This window comes from Triturus cristatus, chromosome 2_2 (assembly GCF_964204655.1).
Source record: "Triturus cristatus chromosome 2_2, aTriCri1.1, whole genome shotgun sequence".
Classification (NCBI taxonomy): domain Eukaryota; kingdom Metazoa; phylum Chordata; class Amphibia; order Caudata; family Salamandridae; genus Triturus; species Triturus cristatus.
Window position 1 is genome coordinate 6,509,562 of NC_140582.1, and position 27,404 is coordinate 6,536,965.

The 27,404-nt window shown below is 48.2% G+C and overlaps 1 protein-coding gene across 6 annotated transcripts in view; it reads right to left on the bottom strand.

Moving 5' to 3' along the window:
- ERCC3 (ERCC excision repair 3, TFIIH core complex helicase subunit) overlaps nt 1–27,404 on the bottom strand; it is a 1,429,399-nt gene that overhangs the window by 1,037,491 nt on the left and 364,504 nt on the right. For all 6 annotated transcript variants that reach the window (XM_085640927.1, XM_085640925.1, XM_085640926.1 and 3 more), the window contains one exon: nt 3,834–4,018. In XM_085640927.1, the coding sequence (XP_085497053.1) occupies nt 3,834–4,018 (185 nt within the window). The remainder of the gene's footprint in view (nt 1–3,833; nt 4,019–27,404) is intronic.

A 27,404-nucleotide genomic window follows, 5' to 3' on the forward strand; every position in this document is an offset into this window, starting at 1 on the left:
TATTCAGGATTTTTGTTGTAAAACTCACGGCGTAGTAATTACAAGCATATTTGTATATTTTGTATAAATACTACTTATCATAGATTTCTTCTATGTCTTTCATCACAAGCATCACATGATTATAGAGTGCTAAGTATATAAGGGCAACAATAATGGCGGTTACCTTATGAGATCAAGGCCACCTTGTGGCCGAAACGCGTAATGGCGTGCTGTGTTGGTGCTGGCTTCCATTAAATTCCCTTGAAGCACGAGCTGGTGTCCGTGTGCTTTCTTCTTCGCAAAGTGGGAGATTGCGTCTGGTGTTTACATATATATATTCATATATAATTTGTATATATTTTCCGGGGTCCCCGCGCATGGGCGGAAATATTCAAGTGCTTATGACTATTGATGAGGATCCCCTGGAATAGAACTAGAACCACCTACTGCCAGTAGTAATATCTTAATCAAACTGCAGTTGTTTGAGAATATCTCCAACCACATAGCTTCAACCTGAATAGAAAAACATTAAAACATTGGGAATGTGGGACTGGCGGAGCAAGGACAAGCCCTTCCTGCAAAAGCACTTTCAGCCCAAACGCATGGAAACATCTCCTAGATGTTGTTAATGCACACAGAGGTACCTTATTTTATTTTAAAAGTTGTATATAGCGCTAGCTTGACCCTTAGGTATCAGAGTGCTTTACATACACACTGTAAAAACAGACGGAAACTGCATTACATAGTAGGAAGGTGGTAAGGAAGCAAAACAGAGATAAAAAATACAACATGAAAAATAGGTAAACAGTTCAGGGGAGGGAGAGAAAACAAACGAAGGTGACTAACAGTCCGGTCACCAACTATCCTTGAATGTCAAGAGAGAGAGGAGGCAGCTTAGATATTGAAGTCTAGGTTAGTTGATGTTGGTCAGGAAAGTATTTTTTAAGGAGATGGAGTTTCAGGTCCCTTTTGAAACAGGAGAAGGAGGGGTTGCATCTGAGGACTCTAGGGAGAGCATTCCACATCCTGGGAGCTTTGCCAGAAAACGATCGATACTGGGCGGTTTTCTTTTTCAGTTTCGGAGGGATAAGAAGGAGTGAGTTGAAGCTTCTCAGAGTTCTGGATTGACCTGCTCTTACCAGTTTGTTGTTCAGGTAGTTGGGGGCAGGGGAGTGAAGAGTTTTGTGTGTGATGCAGGCCAGCTTGTAAATACACCTCCCTTCCATGGGAAGCCGATTGAGGGAGTTGAGAGCTGGAGTGATGTGTTCAAATTTTTTTACTCTAGATAGGAGTTGAGCGGCCATGTTCAGCACTGCCCTTAGTGGAGCAATGTGAGCTTTTGGAGTGAGTCCCTGTTAGGATCGCGTTCCCGTAGTCGATTTTAGGGAGAACTAGGGATTGAACTACTGTCTTGAGGTCATTATGGGGAAGAAAAGGTTTCAATTTCTTGAGGTGTTTTAGTGAGAAAAGAGCACCTTTTACAGAGTTTTGATGTGGGCCTCCATTGATAAGTTCTTTTCAAGGGTGATGCCTAGAGACTTAACTGAGTGATAGGACGAGGGGACAGTTTAGGGCAACCAAATTCTTGAGCCAATCGTGGATTGGTCGGTGGTTGCTTTTTGGAGAGAATAGGATTAGTTCCGTTTTATCTGGGTTGAGCTTTAAGTGATTAGCGTTGAACCAAGTTTGGATCTCGGTTAGAGTGCCATTGAGGTGTCGGATGTCGCTGGGAGACCTGATTTAGGAATAGATTTGGGTGTCATCAGCGTAAAGGTGGTAATTCACTCCAGCTTTTTTCAAGATGATTTTGAGGGGCTCCATTAAGAGATTGAAGAGGGACGGGGAGAGGATCGAGCCTTGCGGGATCCCAAGTGTGACTTTTGTTGGCTTCGACAGACAGGAGTTGATTCTAATTTGTTGCGAGCGGTGTTGGAGGAAGGAAGTGAACCATTTTAGTACTGTGCCATTAATGCCGGAGCGCTTCAACAAGGTCTCCAGAAGAGCTGAAAGATTTACTGTGTCGAATGCCACAGATAGGTCAATAAGGATGAGTAGGCAGGCGTCACCTTCATCTAAAGCCTTGTGAATATCGTCAGATGTTGAGCATAGCTGTTTCAGTGCTATAGCCTTTCCTGAATCCTGATTGAAAGGTGTCGAGGAGGTTGAACTCATCAATGTGTTTGTTGAGTTGGAGGAGAACACATTTCTCCAATGTTTTTGCAAGGAACAGGAGATTGGAGATAGGTCTGAGGTTGTTAAGATCATTAGGGTCGGCCCCTGGTTTCTTGAGAATGGGTGTGATTTGTCCTAGTTGAAGGGAACCTGGGACACAGGCTGAGATGAGAGGCGTTGATGATTTTTGTCCAGAAAGGGGAAATGGTGTGGTTGAGTTCTTTTATAATTGTGGATGGGAGGGTGTCTATAGTGTGGGAATAAGGCTTTAGGTTAGAAATTATACTGAAGACCTCGTTTTCTGACATTAGCTCAAAGTCTGACCAATGCGCATTGTTTTTTAGCTGGAGGCAGACCTGGATGTCCTTGGTAAGAACTCTTTCTGATTGGTCAAGGGTGGATAAAGGGGGGCGGGTTAAGAGGGAAGGAGGGTTTGCATGAAGGATTGATCGATTTTTGAGACTTTATTAGTGAAGAAGGTGGCAATTTCTTCACATCAATCTTTGGTGGCTTTGATTTCGTGAGAGGGGGTGAAGTTTGTTTGGCTTTTGACAAAATTGAAGAGTTCTCTTGGTCTGTTTTTCGCTAGATCTAGTTGGCTGCGGAAGGTAGATGCCTTTTCACTAAAAATTCGTTTCTTGTATGCCAGCCCAGCAGATCCAAGTTGCGCTAGAGGTGCAAGGTCGAGGGGTTTAGTCTTCAAGACCTTTCCGTTTGTCTGAGCTGATGCCTTTCGTTATTAAGATCCACGTTGAACCAGGGTTTAGATTTTGTTCGCTCCATTTGTTTGAGTGGAGCTCCTGGTCTAAAACCTCCGTCATTTTTTAGTTAAAGTGTGTAGTGAGGTCATCAGCCGTCCAGGAGGAGGGTTGGAGTTGTAGAAGGGCATGAATCCTGGATTCAAATTTGGGTAAAAGGACTTCTTTGATGTTTCTGGTCCAGTGCGTAGGTTTAACCTCACAAATAGGTTGGTGGCTGACGAGTGTGTCAATTTTGAACAGAAAGAGGTGGTGGTCAGACCAGTCAATGGGAGAAATCGCTCTCAGAGAGACCAGTTCATTGTTGGTAATGATCGCATCCAGTGTTGCACCTTTTATGTGAGTTGGTTTATTGCAGGGTTGTATGGGGGTGGTGAAAATGTCAAGAATGGGGGTGGAGTGGACATTGAGCCAGGATTCTGGGCGGAAAGCGATGTCAATTTCTTCAGCGAGTAGGGCTTCAGCAATGTCTGAGGTGTGTTGTACTGTGGATTTGCAGTTTAGGAGCATGCAAGAGAGAGGGCGGGGAGCCTCGATGGTGGGGGGAGCTAGGTGGATAGAGGAGTATTGAGCAGGAGGTCTAGGCGAGTGAACAGTTTTAGGGATTCTGTTAGTGGCAACAATAACGGGGATGGGGAAAGGAGCGGACTTCTGGCTCAGAGCGAGGTAAGAGTCGTTGATCTCATCAGGTTTCGGTACCGAAAGGGGGTGGCGATCCCGGTTGGGTCGAAGTGCCTGACTCGTTGACGGACTGGAGGGTCGAGGGGTGCTCTGTGGGGTCATGGGAGAGGTATTGAGGGGGGTAGGAGCAAATCTACCTTGCTTCTCATAACTGGGCATAGTTTAAATCACACACACCCTAAATACAAACATTGTGAAAGCATGAATAGTCAAAAACAAAGAAGTAAAATAACCCAAGCTCACCTCCGCACACTGCACTTTGGCAATGTAGCCGTTGTTCTGTAGCTCCATCCAGTTAGCTTCATAGAGTTTTGGGCCAATCAAGAAATTTAAATCCACAATCTTGTCATCTTCTCGGACGAGGGTGGCTGTCAACCCAAGTTTACAGTGCGCTTGTACAATGGTTAGCACTCTTCTGAACATCTTAGCTAAAACAAGAATCCACAAAATTATGTTATTTTTTCAATTAGGCAAGTGGTTGGTCTGCCTCTAGAATTTAGCATGGGATTGGAAGATACTGTGAGTAGTACGTTTCTGAGCGATTATTTTGACCCCCGATTTAATTTGTTTTAGTAGTTGTGGTGTCAATGCAGTTAGATGTAAACAAAATATTAACTTTATATATACATAGGCTGTGACTGGGAGCATGCTCAAGATGGCCAATGCTAAGAATGGACACAAAACTATTAACATCCTAAACGTGGACATCGTCACTTAAATGCCACGGTTGGATGTTGAGGACTGAGACCAATCTGCATGTGGAATTACAATGAGTTACCTTTGTATGTGTCACACACTGCATACTGAATCAATAGAAATGCATTGGGTACTCTTTGAAGATATTAGATTACAAGCAATAAAAGCAGACATATTTCACAGCTTCTTAGTTTGCATCGATGATGTCCAGGAGAAAAAACTACCAGTAACAATAGTTTTGATGAATAATTGAAGGTATAATTTTGCTTTCTAGTTTGTAAGTGTTGGGAAGAGGCTTTCACGCATAAGGTCATGCATAAATATCTGTTGTGTACCGGGCTTTAAAGGTATTGTCATACTATATATTGAACTGATATCCCTGCCATGTGAGACACAACAAAAGAAATCCTCTTGAGTTTTATCCAAAGACAGAAGTTCTCTTGGCTTCAAGCCAGTGGCTTGGGCATTATGGCAAATAGAGGAATTGCCACTTCTTGTGTACCATCATATAAAATAAAAACATCCACTTTAGAACAGTTCCCTCAATTCCTTTATAAAACCAAAGGATCAAAAATGATGGCATAAATAAATTGTGTCAAATGCCCCCGGAATTGTATGAACTTTTTGATGTAGCAAGATACGATTGTTCGAGAACAGTAAAGGGGAAAAAGGTAGCAATTTCTACATTGATCTAATCAGTGGGGAAAAACAATAAGAGGAAGTATGGTGTGGCCATTTAAAAATACAAAAGTCCATTACAAGATCAAAGCATTTAATTCCATTTGTTGCGGGGATTCTGCTCATGCACAGAACTATGCACAGGAAACTAGGACCTCAGTGAATTGTGGTGGACCAAAAAACTCACCACAGTACCCAGAACCCCTATCCGACTAGCATCAGGGTCTCATTCGTTCTCAGTATCATCTCGAAGCTACCAATGATTAGAAAACCCAGAACAAGCGACAGAGTACTCTCAGGAATGGTGGGAATCAGAAACACCTTTTCGTTATTATTCTCATATCAGTCCACAACAAAATCAGAGACACGGAAAAGTTTAAAATGTTTATTTTTAACTGCGTGCTCTAAGGTGCAGTACTTTGGCTAATACAAGCAGGCAAATTATTAAAAATAAAACCATCAGCATTGTTACAATACCATAGAAAATGAAGGGAGAAATCATATTAAAAATGATAGTGGAAAACAAGTCCTATAATACTTTGTGAACCACCTTCCCTTGGCTAGTAAACTAGTTTTATAAACTAATAGAAGGTCTCTAGGTTTGAATGGGGAACCCCATACCTCAAAGATCAGCTTAGGTGAATCACATCACAGGATCAGCTCTGCTCTCTGTGTCTTGAAAGGTTTTCTCCAAGTGTCTGAGTCATGCATGCAAATGCAATATTAAAGGCACCGAGTTTCAGATATTTGCAGCTGTGTGCGTGTTGTGTCTAGAGCGCGGGCTGATCAACCGGAATTCAACAGCATACATTGTTGCTTGACCTTGACGGCTTCTGCACACAGTGTTCAGACTAAGGTCGCGGTGCACGTCTAGGGATGTGAACAACCGACTCTTATGACGTTCTCATGTGAAGAAAAAGCAAGCAAGCAGTTTTACTTGTAATAACAGCTACCTGTAGTGTTGTGTGCAATAGCAGCAAAGTGGCAAGATGGCGTTTTACTTCTAAAGCGCTTATGCTAACAGCAATGAGTACACATAAAACCCCGCCTCCATTACACCCTCCCTTGATCGGACCACGAACAAAATAGGGAAGAAATGTAGTAACGCAGAGTTTAAGTTCGAGCGAAACAGAACCAAGTTCATGTATTGCCAAGCCATTGAATTGGTAGTGAAAGTTCGAAAAATTTGTTGGGAAAAGGGGGAATTTTTTTTTAAAACATCTCTCAGGGGCGGTATACAGCCCAATGTGGAGTAAAAAAAGTAAAGTTAAATTATCTGGATTAGGACGTGCGGAAGATGGACAACTGCAAATTCAACGTGTAGGCACAATAAGTTGCAACTGTCTCCAAGAGGAAGTCATTATAATGTTCAGTAAAAAAGTCAGCCATCCATTCAAGTAAAGTAAACGAACATACATGTTCTTCGATAACTGGAGCCTCTAGCACAATCAGAGGACAACTTGCGTGTTCTTCAAAATAGCTTCTTGCCAAGAAGTCATATGCTGCCGCATATATATCCCAATTCCCTAAGATTCCGTGCGCTGCTCCAAAGGCCATAATCCCGACACCAGAACAGTCCAACTCATGAGCCACTAAGGGACTCATTAGTCGATCATAATCCGGGGCGGGAGACGCCGTGTTCGACAGGCACAAATCCAGAGCCCATTCGAATGGACAATCTAGGCAATGGAAAACAGGTTGCACGCAAGTAAAGTATGAGAACCGGAAGAATAATCCATAGGCTACGCTCAAAGTGGCCAGTGGTAATGTTCCATAGTAATCAAGCATCCGGTTGCGCAGTTGAAGCAGCCGGGGCAAGATGTCGTGTGATACAGATCGTGCAGCCATTGCGGAGCAAGCAAACCAACAGGAGCATACCAGCAGTCAGGGCGAGAATCAACGGAAGCCGGCCGAAGACGCTGGAAAAAATAGAATGAAAAGATTCCGGTATCACATCAAATATTGTTTGGAAGGAGGTCACGAGGCCGGAGCCCACAACTTTGAAAAAATGCACCAAGCCAGTTGTTGACGAGGCATTGAATATAGTATGAATCAGAGCACGAAATGAAGGGTGAGATCAGTATTGAAAAGCGCATGCACCTCGGTGCGGGTGTTTGCCACGTGAAGGACAAATGTTTCACAGGAGGAAGTCAGGCTGAATTCTTTTTGAGACAATAGAGCTCTTATTCTGCTCATCTTGTTGAACTCTGCTTTCAAGGTTGGTTGGAAGGCCAGATGGATATATCCAGTCTCCCATGCAGGGGTGGGAAAAGGACATTCTTACAACAGACTACTCGTTGTGAGACAGTTACAATGTACGGAATCCCCACTAGCATCGCGCAGCATGGTTAATTATCTAAAAGCAAATAACTACCGTTAGCTAACAACGTGAAAGTGGGTGTAATTGCTGGCACAGGATTTCCTTTCAGAATGCAAGCTAAATTTGGTGCGTGAACGTTGCAAGCGCCATGCAATTGGATGTTTCTACAGACTACTGAGTGATCAGGTGTGGAAGTGCAATCCTCTCCTTTTAAGTAAACCTCTTTGCCCTCTCTCAGGCACCTGTATGTAAATGGGAGTGACCAAACTTCATGCAGGAAAGCGGTACCCAATGGTTCGTACCTGCCTAAGGCGTAGTGTTTCATACATGAACTGAACTTAAACAATGGAAATGGTAAAGTGATCAATCCATGGATAAGCCACACAGCAGAGTTTGATTCAGCCACAGAGAAAGGCAAAGGTTCCAACTTTTCAATATGCAATAATGAGTATGTTGCATCCTTCATGGACATGAAATGCTGTTTAGTAGTCAAATTAAACAGCACGAATAAGGATGAAGTGTTAACGTAGTCCCAGGGAACTTTCCCAGCCTTCAATGTTTGTAAAGTCCATGCAAACTGCTTTATAGAGCGCAATTGATTTTGACCATGGTATAAAACAGACATACCTTCCTGTATCCACAACAGATGAAACAATATTATCTAATGTGTAAATTCTGGAAGAAAGGGTGTTAATGCTATTATCAATGACAGCAAGCACTTTTACCAAATTTGCTTGATCAATAGCTCTCAATCTACAAGCAGCCTCAATCTGAGATAATTTCCAAACTTCGTTGTAAACAACATACACCCATCTTTTGGACCTGCCACCCACAGGACCCTTAACAAAATCATTCAAATCTACCTTGTCATTCAATTTGGATAAATTAAGTTTAACAGATGCCAAGGTGGAATGTTGCAGCCAGGTTTGACATAACTTTCCAACAGAATAGATAGTAACAGAATGGGAAGATTCAAATAGAGGGTCCACCCTAACCTGTGTATAGTCGGGGTACAGACCCAGAAAACGATGTTGACAGGAATCTGAATTTTGCTGCCATATTAACCATCCTTCAAGATCTAAGTTGGAAATGTTGAAGGATGCATTAGTAATGAAGGACTGCAATTCATCAATGGACAGATCTGTGTGACTATCCCATTTTGGATAAGCGTCCAGATCAGGAACAGTAGGGGAATTCATCTTTTTAGAAGTAGCCAATCCAAAGCAGGTGGTTTGAAAAATGGTAGAATTCAAAAACAACATGTGGTTTGGGATAAGGCAAGCACGATGCAGAGCTTCTGTACCCTGTACCTGCCATACTTTAGAACCCCAAAAAGATTTAAGATCAATGGTATCTTTCCACAGCTCATAGCCCCCTATAGCTAATTCATCCATAAAGGACTTGGAATACAATAATTTAGTGTGGGTCAGTCTAACTTTGGAAGCTGACTCAGCAGCCATTTTAAAATAAAACGCTTCAGGTTCAGATACACTGAAATCAGTAAAATAAGTACATTTTTTCACTACAGTTTTGGAGCTGCCTTAAATTGGTGCTGGACAATGTTCCCATTGTGTATAATTGATGACATTTCTAAATGTATTTGCTTTATTTATTTATTTTATTTTTGGAGTTTTATATAGCGCTTACAAGACCCGAGGGTATCAGAGCGCTTTACAACATACATGAATAGTAAACTTAAGCATTAGAGTACAGTGAGTATCATCTAGGATATCGGGGGCCAAAAAGATCCAGGTCATTGGCCAGATGCATAGAGATGGTTACTTTCTAGGTCGTTTATATATAAGCAGAATAAAAATGGAGCAAGTACGCATCCCTGGCGAACCCCACAATCCATCTTTATTGGTGGGGTCAGCTGCTCCATAACGTACTCCCCCTGTGACTCCGTGGTGCATTGCTGCTAAGTAATGGACGATAGATGGGTCAATGCCCATGAGCAGCATTTTCTCCCACTTTCTCCCCCACTGCACCCAGTCAAAGGCAGAAGTCAGGTCCATAAATCCAAGGTATAAGGTCCCTGGCTTCGCCATGGTATATTTGCCGATGACTAGGTGCAGATTGAGACACTGTTCCACTGTGCCCAGACCATCCACTGTGCCAGACCTTTTCTAAATCCATACTGGATATTAGAAAATTTCCTATTTTCAGCCATCCAGACCGCCAATCTCTCCAATATTATTCGACCCATAATTTTACAAGAAAAATCCATTAGGGAGATTGGTCGATAGCATTTGGGGTCTGACCTGTCACCCTTTTTATATATGGGCACTATTATTACCGATCTCAAGGAATCTGGTGGGCCCAGGGCCGCGTAGCAGCCTAGTATATTTGTTAGCACTGGTAGCCACAAGGTTGCATCTGCTAAAAATAAATCCGCTGGTACCCCATCAGGCCCAGGAGCCTTTTTCTTTACAGTCTGGCTAAGCGCCCTATCTACCTCATCTAGGGTCGGGGTTGCAGTGAAGATAACTCATATTGCGTATCAATGGCACTAGATGATTCGGTACTATTACCATAGAGGTCAGTAAAATGTTTCACCCAAGTTTCCGGCATAATAGTTACATCAATGTTACTATTTTATGTATCACGGAAACATTCCTCATTCACGGTCTGCCAGAAAAGTCTGGAGTCTTTGCACTGTGACACCTGAAGTAATTTACCCCAGGCATCTTTACTGATCTCCATCTTACGGTGCTCCAAAGCACACCTGTAATCTATACGGGCCTGCCTAACTGCCTCCTTATCGCGAGGTATGATTTTTAAGAGTGTGATTAATTTGTTATGCTGATATGAACATTCTCTATTAAACCACCTTTTTTTTTTGTTTCCCATCACGCTGGCTCTTGGTTAAAAGTTCTCTGATTGTCTCATTTATTATCTTATATGATTTGATCATAACTGGGATATTTAATTTAACTTCCAGACACTCCAGAACTTGCTCAAGGTTACGCTTTATTACCTCCTCCAGAACGAGGTCTGGGTTAATAGTGGACAATTTCCTTATTAGCCCCTCTTTTTTAGTATGGGACAAAGGTGGTGATATTTTTATAATCACTCCCCTGTATAATATTAACCAATTCTATCGGGATCAACAAAGGGTGGTAGAAACCATATGTACAAAGTAACCCCTCACGTGAGTCCTACTGGATCATGTGTCTGAGTCATGAAGAAATAAAAGTGTGGGATTATGTCCTAAACTGACATGAACCAAATAGTATGCTGCCAATAGAAAGAGAAGGTATCATGTAGTCAGAAAGAGATGTCATGGAGAGAGATATGAACTGTCATTTAGCTAGGTTAGACCATGGGATCTCATTGTTAAGCCCAATCTTGTCACTACTTAGCTTGAAAACCCAACGTTGTTCTCTACGAAGTAGGACAGATTCAAGTGGACCTTTAGTTGATGTAAAGTAGGGTTGATCAAGTATTATCCAGAAAATGTTTGCTGTATGGCCTTGGTCCGAGAAGTGCCTAGTGAGTTTGGTATTCATTTCTTTTTTTTTTTTAAACCGTTTATTACAGAATCCAAAAGATATACAAAGATGGGCCTACAACCTTCAGGCCGGCCGCTAGCAAACAGGAAGAGCATATAATACAAGCAGTGGATCACACGCTGCAGCAGAAGAGAGATCACAGGAGTTGAAAGAAGCGTCGGCAGCCACATCATCCGGACCCCACACAACGGTTTCATTTTTATATAAAGAACGAAAAAACAAATCCACAAGGCAACCCACAATCGAAACAGCAGCATGTGCTCCCCTGGGGGGCACCCTACCGATCCACAGGAATAGCAGGGGGGGGGATAGGTCGGGACGGAGACAAAGTGGACTCAATGCCCAGAACCAGGGAAACAAGCAGGCTAAGGAGACGGGGCCGGTGACGGATCAGGCGTCAGCGGCGGGGTACAGATTCCCCCACGGTAGGCGTTCCAGGGGCCCCACACTTTCACCCATTTCCCAGGCTTACCTCTCGCAACATACACCACCTTTTCCCGAAACATACACCAATCCATGTTGTCCTTCCACGCCGAGACAGTTGGTAACCTCTGGGAACCCCACAATTGCGCAATATCACGTTTGGCCACCATATATCCCAGAGTCACCCACCACGTCTGCGGCACCGAGTAGTCGGTTGGCTCCCACACATTCAGGAGACATCTCCTCGCCTCGGGCAGCAGCGGCACATGCGTGACTGCCTGCAAAACCGCATGCACACCACGCCAGAATCGCGCCACCTCCGGGCATTCCCACAAAATATGGAGAAAGGTCCCCAAAGAACCACACCCACGCTTACACAACCCGTCCACGGCATAGCCCATACGCATCAGACTCGGCCCCGTAACATAGACCCTATGGAGTATCTTGAGCTGGACGAAGCGAAGGCGAGCCGGTATGGCCACCTCTTTCGGGGAGGCCACCGCAGACACCCAGTCCTCGTCATCCAGCTCCAGTCCATCAGCCCCCCATGCCTCACGAAGGCTAGTCAGCAGTCCCGAGCGATCATTGATGAGCTTTTTGTAAATGAATGAGATCGTGCCGTCCGGTACATGCCCATCTAGCACTCTATCTTCCAGAGGGGAGTACTCCGGGATGGAGGGAACGTCCGGGAATACAGAGCACAGCGCGTGACGGACCTGTAGATACCGAAAGTACTCCCTGTCCTGCAACTGGAACTCCGTCTGCAGCACATCGAACGTCTTGAATCCCCCCCTCGTCCAGAGATCGCCCACCCTGCTGATGCCTATCATGTCCCACTTCTCAAAGCCCTTCGAGGTCCACAGGGAGCCCAGCCGCTCAGAGGCATACAGTGGCGTCGCCCGGGTCAATCGATCCTTCCACCCCATTGCCAAGTTTGCCGCGTGCCACACCCGTACCATGACCCGCGTAGGGCCCGTCAGACGCGCGTCGAGCGATCGAGAATAAAGCGCCCGATTATAGTCACCACCCGGCAGTAATAGTTTATCCATCGCAAAGGCCGGGTTTAGAGCGGGCCCGTAAAGGCCGTGGTTTATCGCGGCCAGCTGGGAGGCCCAGTAGTACCGTTTGATGTCTGAGAGGGCGACCCCCCCGTCATACCACGGGAGTGTCAGCCTCGCAAGGGCGATACGCGGCCTCCCATCCCAGAATAGGTGGCGCTGCAGACTCTCCACCTCGCGAAAGTAGCGCGCCGGGACAACATCCATCGTGTTCTGTAAAGCATATAGGAAACGTGGCAGCGACATCATCTTAAACAATGCCGCACGGCCAAGCGATGAGAGCGGCAAGCGCCTCCAACGCGCCACATCCTCCTTCAGGCGCTGGAGGGGGGGGGAGCAAATTTTGTTTATATCGGGCCTCAGCGTCCAGAGTAATAAAGATACCCAGGTACTTAAATCCCTGCGGAGCGACCTGGATAGGGCAGCCCTGCGGCAGGAGAGGAGTCTCCCCGGAGAGGACATACACACAGGATTTAGCCCAATTGATGATTAGGCCAGAATTGCGGCCAAAGGAATGCAAGACATCCACCAATACAATCAGCGATTTACGCGGGGAAGCAAGGTATAAAAGAATATCATCGGCGTAAAGGGATACGCGATCCTCATACTCAGGGGTCCAACGGAGACCACGAATGGAAGGCTCCCACCGCAGCCACTCCGCCAGGGGCTCCAAGGCAAGCGCGAAGAGGAGCGGCGACAGCGGGCAGCCCTGCCGCGTACCCCTGCCCAGATCAAACGGAGCCGACACTCTACCGTTCACCGCCACCCGCGCCAGCGGCTCGGAATACAACAATTTCACCCAACCGATGAATCCCGGGCCAAACCCAAACTTCGCCAGTGTCGCCCAAATATATGGCCACTCAAGCGTGTCAAACGCCATAGTGGTGTCCAGGGACGCCAAAATGGCCGGCTCTCGTATGAACGGGACCCGCGCGAGCACCCCATGCAAACGCCGCAGGTTGAGCGCAGTGTTGCGATGAGGGATAAAGCCGGATTGATCCCGGTGAATCAAATCGCACACCACGCCAACCAGCCGATTAGCCAACACCTTGGCGAGAATTTTGGGTTCCGCATTCAGCAGCGAAATGGGCCTGTAGGACGTGACCCGGTCCCGCGGCCTCCCCTCCTTATGAATAACCACGATAGTGGCCAGACGCTGGTCCAGCGGGAGGGAACCCGCCGAACGGGCCGCGAGGAACATAGCACGGAGATGTGGCGCCAGCGTATCCGGTCGCAGCTTGTACAATTCGATGGGAAGACCATTAGGACCCGTGGCCTTGCCGGAGGCGACCGAACGTATGGCGAGGGCAATTTCCTCAGATGTTGGGGCGGCGTCCAACGACACTTTGTCCTCCTCCGAAAGGGAAGGCAGCGCAATGTCCCTGAGCAGGGCATGGGAATCCTCTTCCGAGCGGGAAGAGACCAGGGAATACACCCCACGGAAATATTCTGCGAAGCAATCAACAATTTCTCCCGGTTCAGTGACACACACACCGTCCAGTTTCTCAATCGACGGGACAACTCGACTCGCTCTCTCCTTTTTATCCAGCCACGCAATCAATTTACCAGCCTTATCACCCACATCATACAGTCTCCCCTGTTGCTCTCTACTGAGGCCCCTGGCCGCCTCCGTGACGAGGGCCTTATAGGCCGCCTGCTTGAGTCGGAGAACATGCAATTTGTCATCCGTCACCCCACATTCTAGATCGCCCTCCAACTCGGTTATCTCAGTTTCAATACGGGTCACCTCCTCCCGCTCGCGCTTCCGGGAATGGGAAATAAGGGACAGGGCCTCCCCCCGGAGTACCGTCTTGAACGCCTCCCACAGAGAGACCGCCGAGGACACAGACCCCACATTATCTTCAAAATATCGCTTAAGGGATTTAACCAACTCTGCGCGAATGGCGGGGTCACGCAGGTACCAGGGATTAATCATGACCATCCTCCCCTCCCCCCTCGGAACAATGTCGAAGTGCAACAGGAGCGGGGAGTGGTCTGAAATACCCCGCGCCAAATGGCGCACCTCCCCGCATGCGCCACTGGCACCAAGACATAATCTAGCCTCGAAAGACTGCCATGGGCCCCGGAATGAAAGGTGTACTGTATCTGCGTAGGGTGTTTCAAACGCCAACAATCCACCAGCCCCAAGGTATCCAAGAGGCCGGACAACCACGCTTGGGCACGGGGGAGATCCCTAGGGGGGTGACTGTCCTCAGTTCCGGAGACCACAGCGTTAAAATCCCCCCCAACCACTAGAATCCCCCCCGGAAGACCAAGGAGGAGGCGCCCCAGATCCGCAAAAGTAGTCGTCAGCAACCCTGGCGGGACATAAACAGAAACGAAAACAATCACTCTGCCCTCCATTCTACCCACCAGGACCGTGTAACGTCCCCTGTCATCATGGAGCACCTCATCAACTTCCAACGGGAGCGAGGTCTTAGCCATAATGCCCACACCCCTTGAACCAGACGTGAAGCCCGAATGGGCCAGAAGGCGGTAGCCCCGTCGATTCATAGCACGAAAGGAGTTTCCAATGAGGTGTGTCTCCTGCAGAAAAACTATATCAGGTGAAATTTGTTTTAGGAACTGCAGGACCACCCCCCGTTTTATCCTGTCCCCCAGTCCATTAACATTCCAGGACAAAAGACTCAGTCCCCTACCCCCCATCATAGCCGATAGCGATCAATCGTCCCCCAGAGAGCACTTTAGGAATAGCACAACAATACTTTTGCCTTGTGGTACAAATGAACAATACCCCACCCCAACCCAACCGCCCCAACAAAACTCCCCCCTCCCTGAACCCCTGCATGAGCCCAGACAGCCCCCCCAACTTGCAGTGTGCCTGTCGCCCCTATGTAATTGAAACTAGTAAGACCCCCTAGAGGAGGAAAGAGCACCCCCTCGAGACCCCGCACCACCTCCAAAGGAGGGGAGACAAAACACGACAGACAAAAGACCCTAAGCTTGGCCGAAAGTGGCAGCATCCGGAGTGAGCCCCCGCATCAGTACCTCAGACCCGGTCCGGTGGGCAGTCTCCTCCCGCTGCCCCCCCCCCACCATCCCGACCATGACCCCTAGACAAAGTGTCCAGCCAGTCCCCGGCCGTTTCAGGACGGTCAAAAAAGTGAGTGCGACCATCCACCTCCACCCGCAGCCTGGCCGGGAAGAGCATGGCGTATTTTAAGTTCATGCCTCGAAGCCGCCGCTTGACGCCCAGGAAACTCAGTCTCTGCTTCTGGACCGCTTGGGTAAAGTCAGGATAAAAGTTCACCTCCATGTTCTCCAGCTTAATCGGCCCTTGCAGTCTGGAAGCTTGCAAAATCGCATCCCTGTCCCGAAAGTTAAAAATACGGGCAATAAGAGGCCGCGGAGGGGCTCCGACCTTCGGTCTGCCCCCGGGAACTCTATGGGCCCTCTCCACGGCAAAGAATTTACTCAGTCCTCGGGGCTGGAGATGGGTAGTGATCAGGTCCTCCACAAAGAGATCCGCCGCCGACTTCTCCCGTCCCTCGGGTACTCCGATGATACGGATATTATTCCTCCGGGCCCGGCTCTCGGAGTCCTCCAGGCGCCGATCCATGAGCGCACCTGCCTGACGGAGCCGGTGCACCTCCGTTTGAAGGGCCGCCACCTCAGTCGTGAGGCCCGACGCGGTGTGGGCCAAAGAGTCGACCCGGTCGTTAGTCTTAGAGAGATCAGATCTCACAAGGTTGACATCAATGAGGACCACGTCGATTTTGTGCGCTAAAGTGTCAAACTGCTGGCCCACTGAGGCCTTCATCTCAGCAATGGCGCTCATGACGTCCTGCAGAGACAGATCCGTAGGCAAATCCGGGGCGTCCGGGGGGCACTCAGAGGACTTGTGCGATCCGCCGGGAGACCCCTTCGGGAGGGTGTAGTGGTCCATGATGTTGGCCTGATGTGCGGTGCCACGCCGGGTCGACTTGGCCTTCAACCGATCCCCATCCTGCTTTGTGGCCATCGTCGCGGGTCTCACACCCGCACCAGCCACGCAGTGAAGAGCAAGCAATCAAGGCCGCGAGCTCCGGGGGCCACCCCGGGACGGCAGAGCGGGCCACAGCAGGCAGGCAGGGTCTCCCAGCGAGGCCACCCCAACACAAAGAGCGCAAAAGTGAAAGTGAAAGTGTGGGGTACGCGACTCGCCAGGCCCAGCCCGCCGTTGTTGTTCACTTTGCCACTGGGACGCCCCCAAACGCGAATCCGGGGTCAGGAGAGAAGTAGGCCGCAAACTTCAGTCGGTGCTCACTCCGGCACCCGAGGTCCGATTCGAAAACGGGAAACGGGTACCACCTCGGCTCAGGCTCACCGACACAGTCCCCTCAACCGATGCAGGATGAAGACAGGATAAACGTAGGAGGTTGCGGAGGTCCTCGGGAGCCTCACACCTACGCGGCCATCTTGGTTGCGCGCTAGGCTCCTCTGGTATTCATTTCTTGACGTCTTACAGCACTCCTGTGTTCTGTAATTCTTGTCTTTATCTGACAGGTAATCATCCCTACATAATTCAGATTGCAAGGACATCTCAGTAAGTAAATCACCCCCTCTGTATTAAAGTTTGTATGTTTGTTTAACTTCCACAGTGTTTTCAATCCAAGGTCAATCTCATGGGTGACCCTGGTGTACGAATAGACTGCACAGGAGCCACAAGGAAAGTGTCCTTTGATAGGGGGCAGGGACCAAAGGCTCATAAGGACAGATTTATCCTGAGCTTGGTATGAACGATCATGTGCCTGATGTTCTTGCTTCGTTTGTAGGCAAACGGGGGCTTTAGCAGAGGTTTTATTCCTACATTCAAAATAAACCAGTTCTTGTAGATCACTTTTCTTACAGTGACTGTGAGATGGCTGTAAGTTGCCACGCACACAAGTCTTTCTGGTCATGGTTTTGTATGTGTTTCAAGTAGGGCATCCTTGTTATTGTTCCTCTCTCTTTTTGCAGCTTTTTTGATCAAGTCTTTAGGATACGCTCTCTGAGATGCGCTAGTGAACAATAAGGTAACATGTTCTCTACTTTTTTCAATTCAGTGCTGTTCCTCCTGTTCCTAATGAATTGACCAACCAGTAAGTTGTTTCTCAAAGCCCCGGGTGTGAGAGCTATTGTAGCATAGTAGTGAGTTTCGTGCCATCGGTTTTTGTAAAGCTCGGAACAGATCACTCCGTCTTTGGGGTAAAATAGAAGATCCAGGAAAGGTAATAATGTCTTACTGTATTCACAAGTAAATTTAAGGTTGACATCCCTTGTATTCACCATCCAGAGAAATTCTGGAGGAAACCTAGGTCGCATTTCCAGATGACCAGAATATCATCTATGAATCTCCTCCATGTTCTTAAGTTACTGCTGTATGGATTCTTGGGAGAGTAGATATGTTTAGACTCCAATTCATGCATATACAGATTCGCCCTGCTGGGCGCAAAGGTACTTCCCATGGAAGTAGCTGATATTTGCCAGAATAGAAGATCCCGTTACTGAAAAAAGTTATTTATCTCTGCTAGGGTCGCACAGTCCATAGTGAAGGAGGTGGGTGTCATATCCCCCTCTATTCTCTGTTCCAAAAGTGCTCTGATAACTGATAAAGTATCGTCCTGAGGGATATAAGTATGTATAACGATTCTACATCAAGCGAGACCAAGAAATGTAAACCAGGATCAAAGGGGATGTCTGTCGGAACCTTCAACACGTGCTTAATGTCCTTTAACTACGAGGGCATCGTGGCTACAAAGGGACAGAGGAAACAATCTACAAACTGAGATAAGGGTTCTAACAAAGACCCTATCCCAGATAATATTGGCCTCCCCGGTGGTGGTCTCTTGGGTTTATATATTTTGGCCAGGATATAGAAGTAGGGTGTCCTGGGTTTGGTGGGTAGTAAAAATTAGCACTCACACTTGGTGATCCACCCTTCTTCTCTACCCTTCTGCGCCAGGTCTCGGATGCACCTCTGTAATCTAGATGTTGGATCACTCCCTAGTTTTATGTTATGCTATTGGAGCATTTGCTTGACTATATAAGAATTGTCCAAGTGGGTATGCGGGGAGTCACTCAAGTGGGTATGTTTGTAATTATGTTTTCAGGGGTTGCCAAATATTCCTCGGCCTGGAAGCAAGGGGCTGCAGTGAAGCGTATATATCACTGGAAGTATCAACCAGATCTCGAATCTACTGTTTAGTTGTAGGATAAGAAGAGGGAACCCAATGGAGAGACACCTGGCGCTTAGCCAGTAATATGGCAGTGGCTGCGTACCTTTGGACTCCTTTTGGCAGTGGAAGGACGTATCCCAGTAGGGCCACTAGCGGGGAGGGCTCGATAGTGATCTCTATCATCTTAGTTAGAACGTCGAACACCTCTTCCCAGTATCTCAGTATAGGAGCGCAATTCCAGGCAAGGTGTGTAAAATCGGCATGTTCTGTTGTGCATCTATGACATTTGTGGGATTTAGTGGGGTCTAACTTAAAAAGCAGATGCGGAGTGCAATATGAGCAATGTAAGTATTTAAAATGTAATTGTTTATGCTGATGATTATTGGATACTAATTTAGTTTGTTCGCAGCAGTAAATCCACATCTTATTAGTCAAAGGGATACCTAAATCTCTCTCCCAAGCTGCTCTCAATCCCCGGTCAGGAATGGGTCCCCCCCCCCCCGCTGGCAGCATGATAGTCCGGACATCAAGTGTGTGCTATCTGGAGTTGTGATTACCATCATTAAGAGTGGGAAGTCTGGCGGCTCAAGTGAAGCAGTGGGAATTACCAAACGCAATGCACTTTGTATTCTATATGGACTGAATCTGTCCATTTGAGTAACATTGCTCCCCTCAATGAATGCTGTTACTGAACGGAGGCCCGTTTATTCAAATTGGTCTCACATTGTTCGTATGTGACATGTGCGGAGTGTTTTGTGAGCCAAGATCTCCATTGTGACAGGCAGCCATGGATTATTCGCTATTGGGATGTGTGGAGAGTAGAGATGTTCAACGCCCATATACTGCTGCAGTTTTTTTCCATGGCCAACATGTTGCTATCGTCTGAATTACTGATATGTGTTGGGGCAGTCCCAGCGGCAGCAGTGTATCTGGTGGACAAGAATGGATTTGGGAGCTTTCTGGTTTAAGGTATTGGAGACGGACGTCCGGATGGTACCAATGGTAGGAGAAATGTACTTGAGCAACAATATAGTAGAGATAAAAATCCGGGACTCCCAGTCCCCCTTACTCATATGGTAGTATTAAGGTAGACCACCCAACCCGAGGATGCTGACCTGCCCATATCAGCCGCATAGGCGTGCTGCGGAGACCGTCAAAGACAGCAGTAAGTGCAATGGGAATATTAAGGAACAGGTTGAGAAACCGGGGTAGGACATAACATAACATTAACATAACATATAACACATCGCTTAGCGCCGGTGAGTGATTGTATGTAGGATTTCTGAGAAATAACGTCATCAGCGTATAATAACGCTAACAGTAGGCCACGCTGGAATCGCAGCCCTCTCGCCGGATTTCACTCTTGTAAGCATCAAACAAGTAGATCCATCTCTACTACAATTAGTAATAGTGACAGAGGACAACCCTGCTGCGTTCCCCGGTATAGGGGAAACTGACCTGTGATTCTGCCGTTTACCTCAAGACGCGCCATTAGGGCAGCATATAATAAGCAAACAAGGTTGCAAAAACCTTTAGGGCAACCAAGCTTACTCAACGTAGCAAATAAGAACGGCCATTATAGGGAATTAATTACTTTTTCAGCATCCAATAGCATGGCTGCCGCTGGGAGGTCCCGGTCAATTTAATTATGGACTGCGAACATGATGGGTAATTTTACAGATGTGGATCGGATAGTGATGGATTTTGTTTGCAGTGGGGATATTATCATGCTCATTAACAGAGAAAGCCGGGTTGCAAAAACGTTTGTTTTTTTAAATTATGGTTCAGCAGAGACAATGGGCAATAAGATGAGCATTGTTCTGGGGATTTACCTGGTATCAAGAGTAGGGTTATGACTGCCTTTTGCATTGTTAGGTTGAAGAGCTCCACAGGCCAGGGCTTCTACATGTACCTCAAGTAAATATGAGGTTAATTTATCCTTGTACGCTTTGTAAAATGCACCTGTGAAGCCATCTAGACTTGTCGCGCGTGTACCGCTCAGGTCATCGATGGCCTGCATGATGATCTCACAAGTTTTTGGCACAGCAAGGAATTGGCGTTGCCCCTTCTCCATACAAATCATTGCAATATCTGCAAGATAATCTATAATGGTATCTATATTTGTGGTGGCTTTGGATGAATTTAAGGCAGTGTAATACTGCAGAAAAGTATTCAATATATCCTCTGGTGCAGTTATTACAGTGCCATCGTCATGATGGAGAGGGGATATCATCGATGCTTGGTATGGGGGACGTAGCATGTTGGCTAGTATACGCCCTGGTCTTTCACCTAATCCATAAACTCTAGCTTTGGCATATTTCCTTAGATATTTAACCTCCCTCATAGCTAATTCTTGGAACTCTTGGATTAGGGCCCCTCTTTTTGTAAATAACCAGTGATGCCCCCCATGGGTGCCTCGGACTCGAGTGCTTTTAAGGTTTGTTCGATCTGTTGCAGCTCTCTGCAGTTAGTACGTAGGACTCCAGAATGCAAACCCCTCTAATAAACGCTTTAAATGCGTCCCACGGTGTTGAGAAGTGTTGCACTGTGCCCACATTATGTTGAAAGTATACAATAATTGCTTCATGGACCTCAGAGCGGAAGACCTCCTCAAGTAAGGTATTTGAGGGGAATCGCCAGAGTGCACGTGGTGATGGAGTGCCTGCCCGCCGCATAGTGAGGCGCACCGGAAAGTGATCTTACAATTTACTGGGCAAATGCGAGAGGTCCGTGAGTGCATGGATAAGGTCAGGCGTGGTGAACCAATAGTCAATCCTGGACCACGTACCGTGTGGAGCTGAGTAGAAAGTGTATTCCCGAGCATTTGAAAGCCCAAGTCTCCAGGCGTCCGTTTAAGAGTGGCATTGCATAAGGTCTAGGAGTGTGCATACTGTGCGTGGCTTCATGGAGTGGCCTGGGCCAGTCGTGTCGAGTGTTGGCCCCATTTGAGGTTAGAATCTCCACCCATGAATATAGTGGGTGTATGCTAGTGAGTAATGTGTATTGATATATCTGTGAAGATTTCCGGAACATCTGTATATGATGCCTAGATGTTGATCAACCATACAGGGATGGTGGACAGTGTCCCCATCACCATGAGATGGCGTCCATCAGGATCAACAATCAACTCATGTGTGGCAAATGGTAATGTTTTATGCATCATAAGGCAGACCCCTCTAGAGTAGGTGGTATAGTTTGCAAAAAAGCGGTTCACGCCCCATGTTGATGTGTACTGCGCTGTACTACCTAGAGCATAGTGTGTTTCCTGGAGGAAAGCTAGCTTAACATCATACCTGGACAAGTATGATAGCAACTGGTGAACCTTGCGGGGATTGGAGGGGGCTCTTACATTCTAGGATAGGGTTTTGCACAGCAGTGATTGATCCAGTTATGAGATGAACTAATGTTGTGTTGTCGAGTTCTGGAAACCATGGCATTTGTAGACAATACGGTATGCAATAAAACCATAATTCGTGATAGTACTGTGAGCTGATGTGCTGCGCATAAAACATAGGACACTATAACAGTAAACATACCCCTACCCCCACCCACAACTGACCGCATAATTGATACTGCCAGATAATCCCAACACACTATAACCTTATAGGTACCCCAAAACAGCTGAGTCATTCTAGGGGGAGGACAACGCTCAAGGGAAGCACCATTCTGAACACAGGAGTATATCTTGGAAATGTTGCCTATTAGACATAAGTAACACAACTCATCATAATCAAGGTAATGTCTACACCCAAGAGTGACAAATAGAGGAAGAAATAGCATGCTGATCTGGTATTGTCACAAACCGGCGATGGCCTCAGCACTACCATCAGGCCCAATGGGAGCATGAGCCTGGGAAAAGTTCAAACCAGAAACTATTCACACTCAGCGCATGGTCATTCAGAGGGGTGGCGAGCAGGAGACACCCTGTCGGTCGTCGAGGCCGCAGCCCGAAATTCGGAACGGTGTCGCTTGCAGAATTGAGTTGCTTTGTCTGCTGTGTCAAAAAAATTAGCTTTGCCTCTCAGGTGTACGCTAAGCCGTGCTTGGTAAAGCATTGAATTTTTAACGTTCGTGTAGCGCAAGGAGTGCTTTACTTCTGTAAATTTTCTTCATGCCTCTTGTACTATTGGGGTGAAATCAGGGTAAAAAGTAGGTGTCATACCATGATATTGGATTTGGCCTTTCTCTCAGGCAAGTCGGAGAACTACGTCCCGGTGTTGGTAATTTAAGAGCTGTAGTGAGGGCTGCAATTTATATATGTACATTGCTAAGTTAGCACAACAGCGTTAGATGTTAGAAGGCCATCTTGCCACTTTTGCTGCTTTTGCACACAACACTGCAGTTACATGTTATTATTTGAGAAATGCTTGCTCGCCTTTTCTTCAAATGAGAACTGTCTGTTGTTCACATCCCTAACAGTGAGCTGCGACCTTGGTCTGAACATTGCGTAAAGAAACAGTCTGGGTCGCTAGACGGTGCATGTTTTGGGGTTCAGGTTGGTCGGCCCACTATTTAGCCAGAACATGCACGCAGCTGCAAATACCTGAGTCGAGCGCTTTTAATATTGCAGGCTGCTTGCTTGATTCATTCATTCGGAAGAAGAGCTTTCCCAGGAGCAGAGTATACCTGATCCTGTGATGTGATTCCACTAAGCTGATCTTTACGGTATGGGGTTCCCCATTCAAGCCTAGAGACCTTCTATTAGTCTAATAATAATATTAGTTTACTAGCGAAAGGAAGGTGGCTGCAATCCACTGTCATTTTATTATGATTTCTTCTTTCATTTTCTATGGTACTGCAACTATGCTGATGGTTTTGTTTTTAATCATTTGTCTGCTTATGTTAGCCAAAGTACTGCATCTTAGGACACAAGGTTTATAAATAAACTCTTTAAAACTTTACCGTGTCTCGGTTTACTCTTGTTGTGGACTGATATGAGAATAATAACGAACAGGTATTTCTGATTCCCACCATTCCTGAGAATACACTAAGTCGCTTGTTCTGGGTTGTCTATACATTGGGACCGCCGAGATAAAATCGGATAACGAATGGGACACTGATGCTAGTCGGTTAGGGGATCTGGGTTCTGAGGTGAGTTTCTGGTACACCACAATTCACTGAGGTCCTGGTTTCCTGCGCCTAGTTCTGTGCATGAGCAGAATCCCTGCAACAGAGCCTAGTGATGATCAACCTGGGCACTGTACCTGGGACTGGCCGGGGTCCCAGGGTCCTGTGGGCTCTCTCGACCGCAAATGAGGCAGTGAATGTGCTTCTGCCAAATAGATCAACAAGGAGGCTCTCGACCTAGTCGCTCATGCGGTCAGCGTTTGTGGTCTTAAATATTAACGCAATGAGTATATTGTTTCTGCGGGATCTTGGCTCCAAATCTTCAGTCTTAGCTGCAGTCAGCTGAAGTAGTTTTTCGAGTTTATCGATACGTTTAAGGCTGGCAGAGTGCGCATCTTCATCATCCGATATCGGCTGTTCTGTGGTGCAAATGCGCATCTCCTGGCGGTTTAGCCATGTATGCATAGTTTCTAGCTTTGAGGTGAAGCCATTCAGGCGAGTATCCATTGCCTTAAACCCAGCTTTTACTTCTGCAAGAATGGCCGCTGTTGCAGCAGTCTCCCGGGCTTCGTCGTGCACCTCCTTCGTGCCTTTCGTCATCACCATGCTTAGGGGCTTTGGCAGAGTCAAAGGGCAGCGGGGGTTGTCGTGGATCTATGCGTCTAAAGCTCAAAGCAGGAAGCCAGAGAAAAGTAGACACTCAACTTCACTGACCGCTGTGCTGGTGCTGCTGTTCCGTGCAGCCAGGAGAATACCTAGTTGGGATGCCACAATTTTCAGGCAGCTAATTGATATTAAAGCATGCCTGTTAGCATGAATGCGTGGTAATTGAACCTCAATAGCCGTCCATACAAATTTCCAGTGCGTGCCACCTCATTAATCCCAGCTATGTCATGCTGTGTTATGCCCTCGAATGGTAGGGGACAGATTGGGGCTCAAACTGTGTCGCCTCCATCACCACCAGGGCCTACTTACGGCTCAATGCAGGTTAATACTCATTTGTAGTTCTCACACCCTGCTTACATGTTATACTGTGCCCTCACAGAGGAGGGGGGGCACTCTTCACTCCAGGTCACCAGTCCCCAAAATATTTGACAATGTGTTACGGTTATTTGAGGCACAAAGTGTCTTTAACTACTGCCGGAGTCACGCCGGAAGTACGTCAATCCGCAGCTGTGAAATATGGCAGGCATACATCTTGAGTCCCCGGTGCGCCCCTTACCTCAGACCCCAGGAGAGCAGGCTGCCAGCACAGTGGGCCTCGATTTTGATATGTGGCCGGCGAGCAGCCCGAGCCCCGCCCTCAGGCCCACCCACATCCCCTGACGCCGCGGGACCTCTGAGGGCCGCGTCAGGCCGCTGCCTCCACCCACCTCAACCCAGCCTCACACTTCGGCACCAGACCCGAGCCCAGGTCCGCGGACTCCCTGGAAGCACAAGTTCATCTCCCACAGTCACCGCCATTACTTTATGCAGTTGTGCGGTGTTTAGGCTGCTGACTGATGGTGCATCCTCAGGAGCTTCAGGTCCGAGCGCCCATCTTAGTCCTCTGCCTGGCCAGGCTTGAAAACCTACGTACATGGACAGTTAAACTGTAAGTCCGCATCCAAAGGCATTACGTTTAAGGCTGTACTATCCATGGGCATACATTCTTGCGCCACAACCAACTATATTCAAGAAGTGTAAACACAGAATCAATCAATCATAGGCATTTGTATAGCGCACTGCTCACCCGGAGGGTCTCAAGGCGCCGGGGGGGGGGGGGGGGGGGGGGGAACGCTACTGCTCGAACAGCCAGGTCTTGAGTTGCTTCCTGAAGGCGAGATGGTCTTGCGTTGTCCGGAGGTGGATGGGGAGGGAGTTCCATGTCTTGGCTGCCAGGTAGGAGAAGGATCTTCCTCCGGCGGTGGCTCTGCGGATGCGGGGGACAGTGGCGAGAGCGAGGCTGGCGGAGCGGAGCTGGCGGGTGGGCTTGTGGAAGGTCAGGCGGCTGTTGAGGAACTTGGGGCCCAGGTCGTGGAGGGCCTTGTGTGCGTGGGTGAGGAGTCGGAACGTGATTCTTTTGCTGACGGGGAGCCAGTGCAGGTCTCTCAGGTGTCCAGAGATGTGGCTGTGTCGGGGGATGTCCAGGATGAGTCGTGCTGAGGCGTTCTGGATCCGTTGGAGTTTCTTCTGGAGTTTGGCGGCGGTGCCGGCGTAGAGGGTGTTCCCGTAGTCCAGCCGACTGGTGACGAGGGCCTGGGTGACCGTCTTCCTGGTCTCGGTGGGGATCCACTGGAAGATCTTTCGAAGCATGCGCAGGGTGTTGAAGCATGAAGACGAGACGGCGTTGACTTGTCTGGTCATCGAGAGGGAGGAGTCCAGGATGAAGCCTAGGTTGCGTGCGTGGTCCGTTGGCTTGGGGGTGGCTCCCAGGGTGGGGGGCCACCAGGAGTCGTCCCAGGCGGAGGGTGATGATCCCAGGATAAGGACCTCCGTCTTGTCTGAGTTCAGTTTCAGGCGGCTGTTCTTCATCCATTCGGCGACGTCTTTCATCCCTTCGTGTAGGCTGGCTCTGGCGGCGTCCGGGTCGCTGGTGAGGGAGAGGATCAGCTGGGTGTCGTTGGCGTAGGTGATGATCTTGAGGTTGTGTTGACGTGCGATGGTTGCAAGGGGGCTCATGTAGACGTTGAAGAGGGTGGGGCTGAGCGATGACCCTTGTGGAACGCCGCAGATGACTTCGGTGGCCGCTGACCGGAACGGGGGGAGGCGGACTCTCTGGGTTCTTCCGGCGAGGAATGAGGTGATCCACTCCAAGGTCTTCTCCTGGATGCCAATGTTGTTCAGGCGCTTTACCAAGGTGCGGTGGCAGACAGTGTCGAACGCTGCGGAGAGGTCCAGGAGGATGAGGGCCGCAGTTTCCCCGTTGTCCATTAGGGATCTGATGTCGTCTGTGGCTGCGATGAGGGCGGTCTCCGTGCTGTGATTGGCTCGGAAGCCGGATTGCGAGTGGTCGAGGGATCCGTTGGTCTCGAGGAAGGCGGCTAGCTGTCTGTTGACTGTCTTCTCGATGACTTTGGCAGGAAATGGGAGGAGCGAGATGGGGCGGTAGTTCTTGAGGTCGGAGGGCTCTGCAGTTGGTTTCTTCAGCAGGGCACTGATCTCGGCGTGTTTCCAGCACTCCGGGAAGGTGGCGGTGTTGAAGGAGGCGTTGATGATGTCGCGGAGGTGGGGTGCGATGATGTGGTCGGCCGTGTTGAAGATGTGGTGTGGGCAGGCGTCCGTAGGGGATCCGGAGTGGATGGTGTTCATTGTGCATGTTGTGTCTTCGGTGCTGACTGGGGTCCAGGTGCGGAGGGTGGCGGTGGGGGGGCATCGGTTCGGTGGTGGGGTTCGTGGTTGGTGGGCCGAAGCTGTTGTGAATGTTGGCGATCTTGTCGTGGAAGAAGGCTGCGAGGGAGTCGTAGAGGTCTTGCGAGGGAGTGATGTCATTGTTTCCGGCGTCGGGGTTGGAGAGCTCTTTGACGATGCTGAAGAGTTCCTTGCTGTTGTGGGTGTTGTTGTCCAGTCGTTCCTTGAAGGCTGTCTTCTTTGTGGCGCGGATCAGTTGGTGGTGTTTGCGGGTGGCGTGTTTGAGGGCCGTCATGTTGTCTGTGGTCTGGTTGGTGCGCCAGGTGTTCTCCAGGGAGTGGCAGTTCTTCTTGGAGGTGATGAGCTCGTCGGTGAACCAGGAGGCTTTCTTGCTGCCGCGTCTGCTGGGGGGGTTCTTCTTCAGTGGTGCGAGGGCGTCTGCGCAGTTGGTGATCCACTGTGTGAGGTTGTTGGCGGCTTCGTTGGGGTCCGTTGAGCTGGTGGGGGGGTTCTGGCTGAGGAAGGTGGTGAGCTGGTCGCCGGTGATCTTGTTCCAGCTCCTGCGGGGGGCT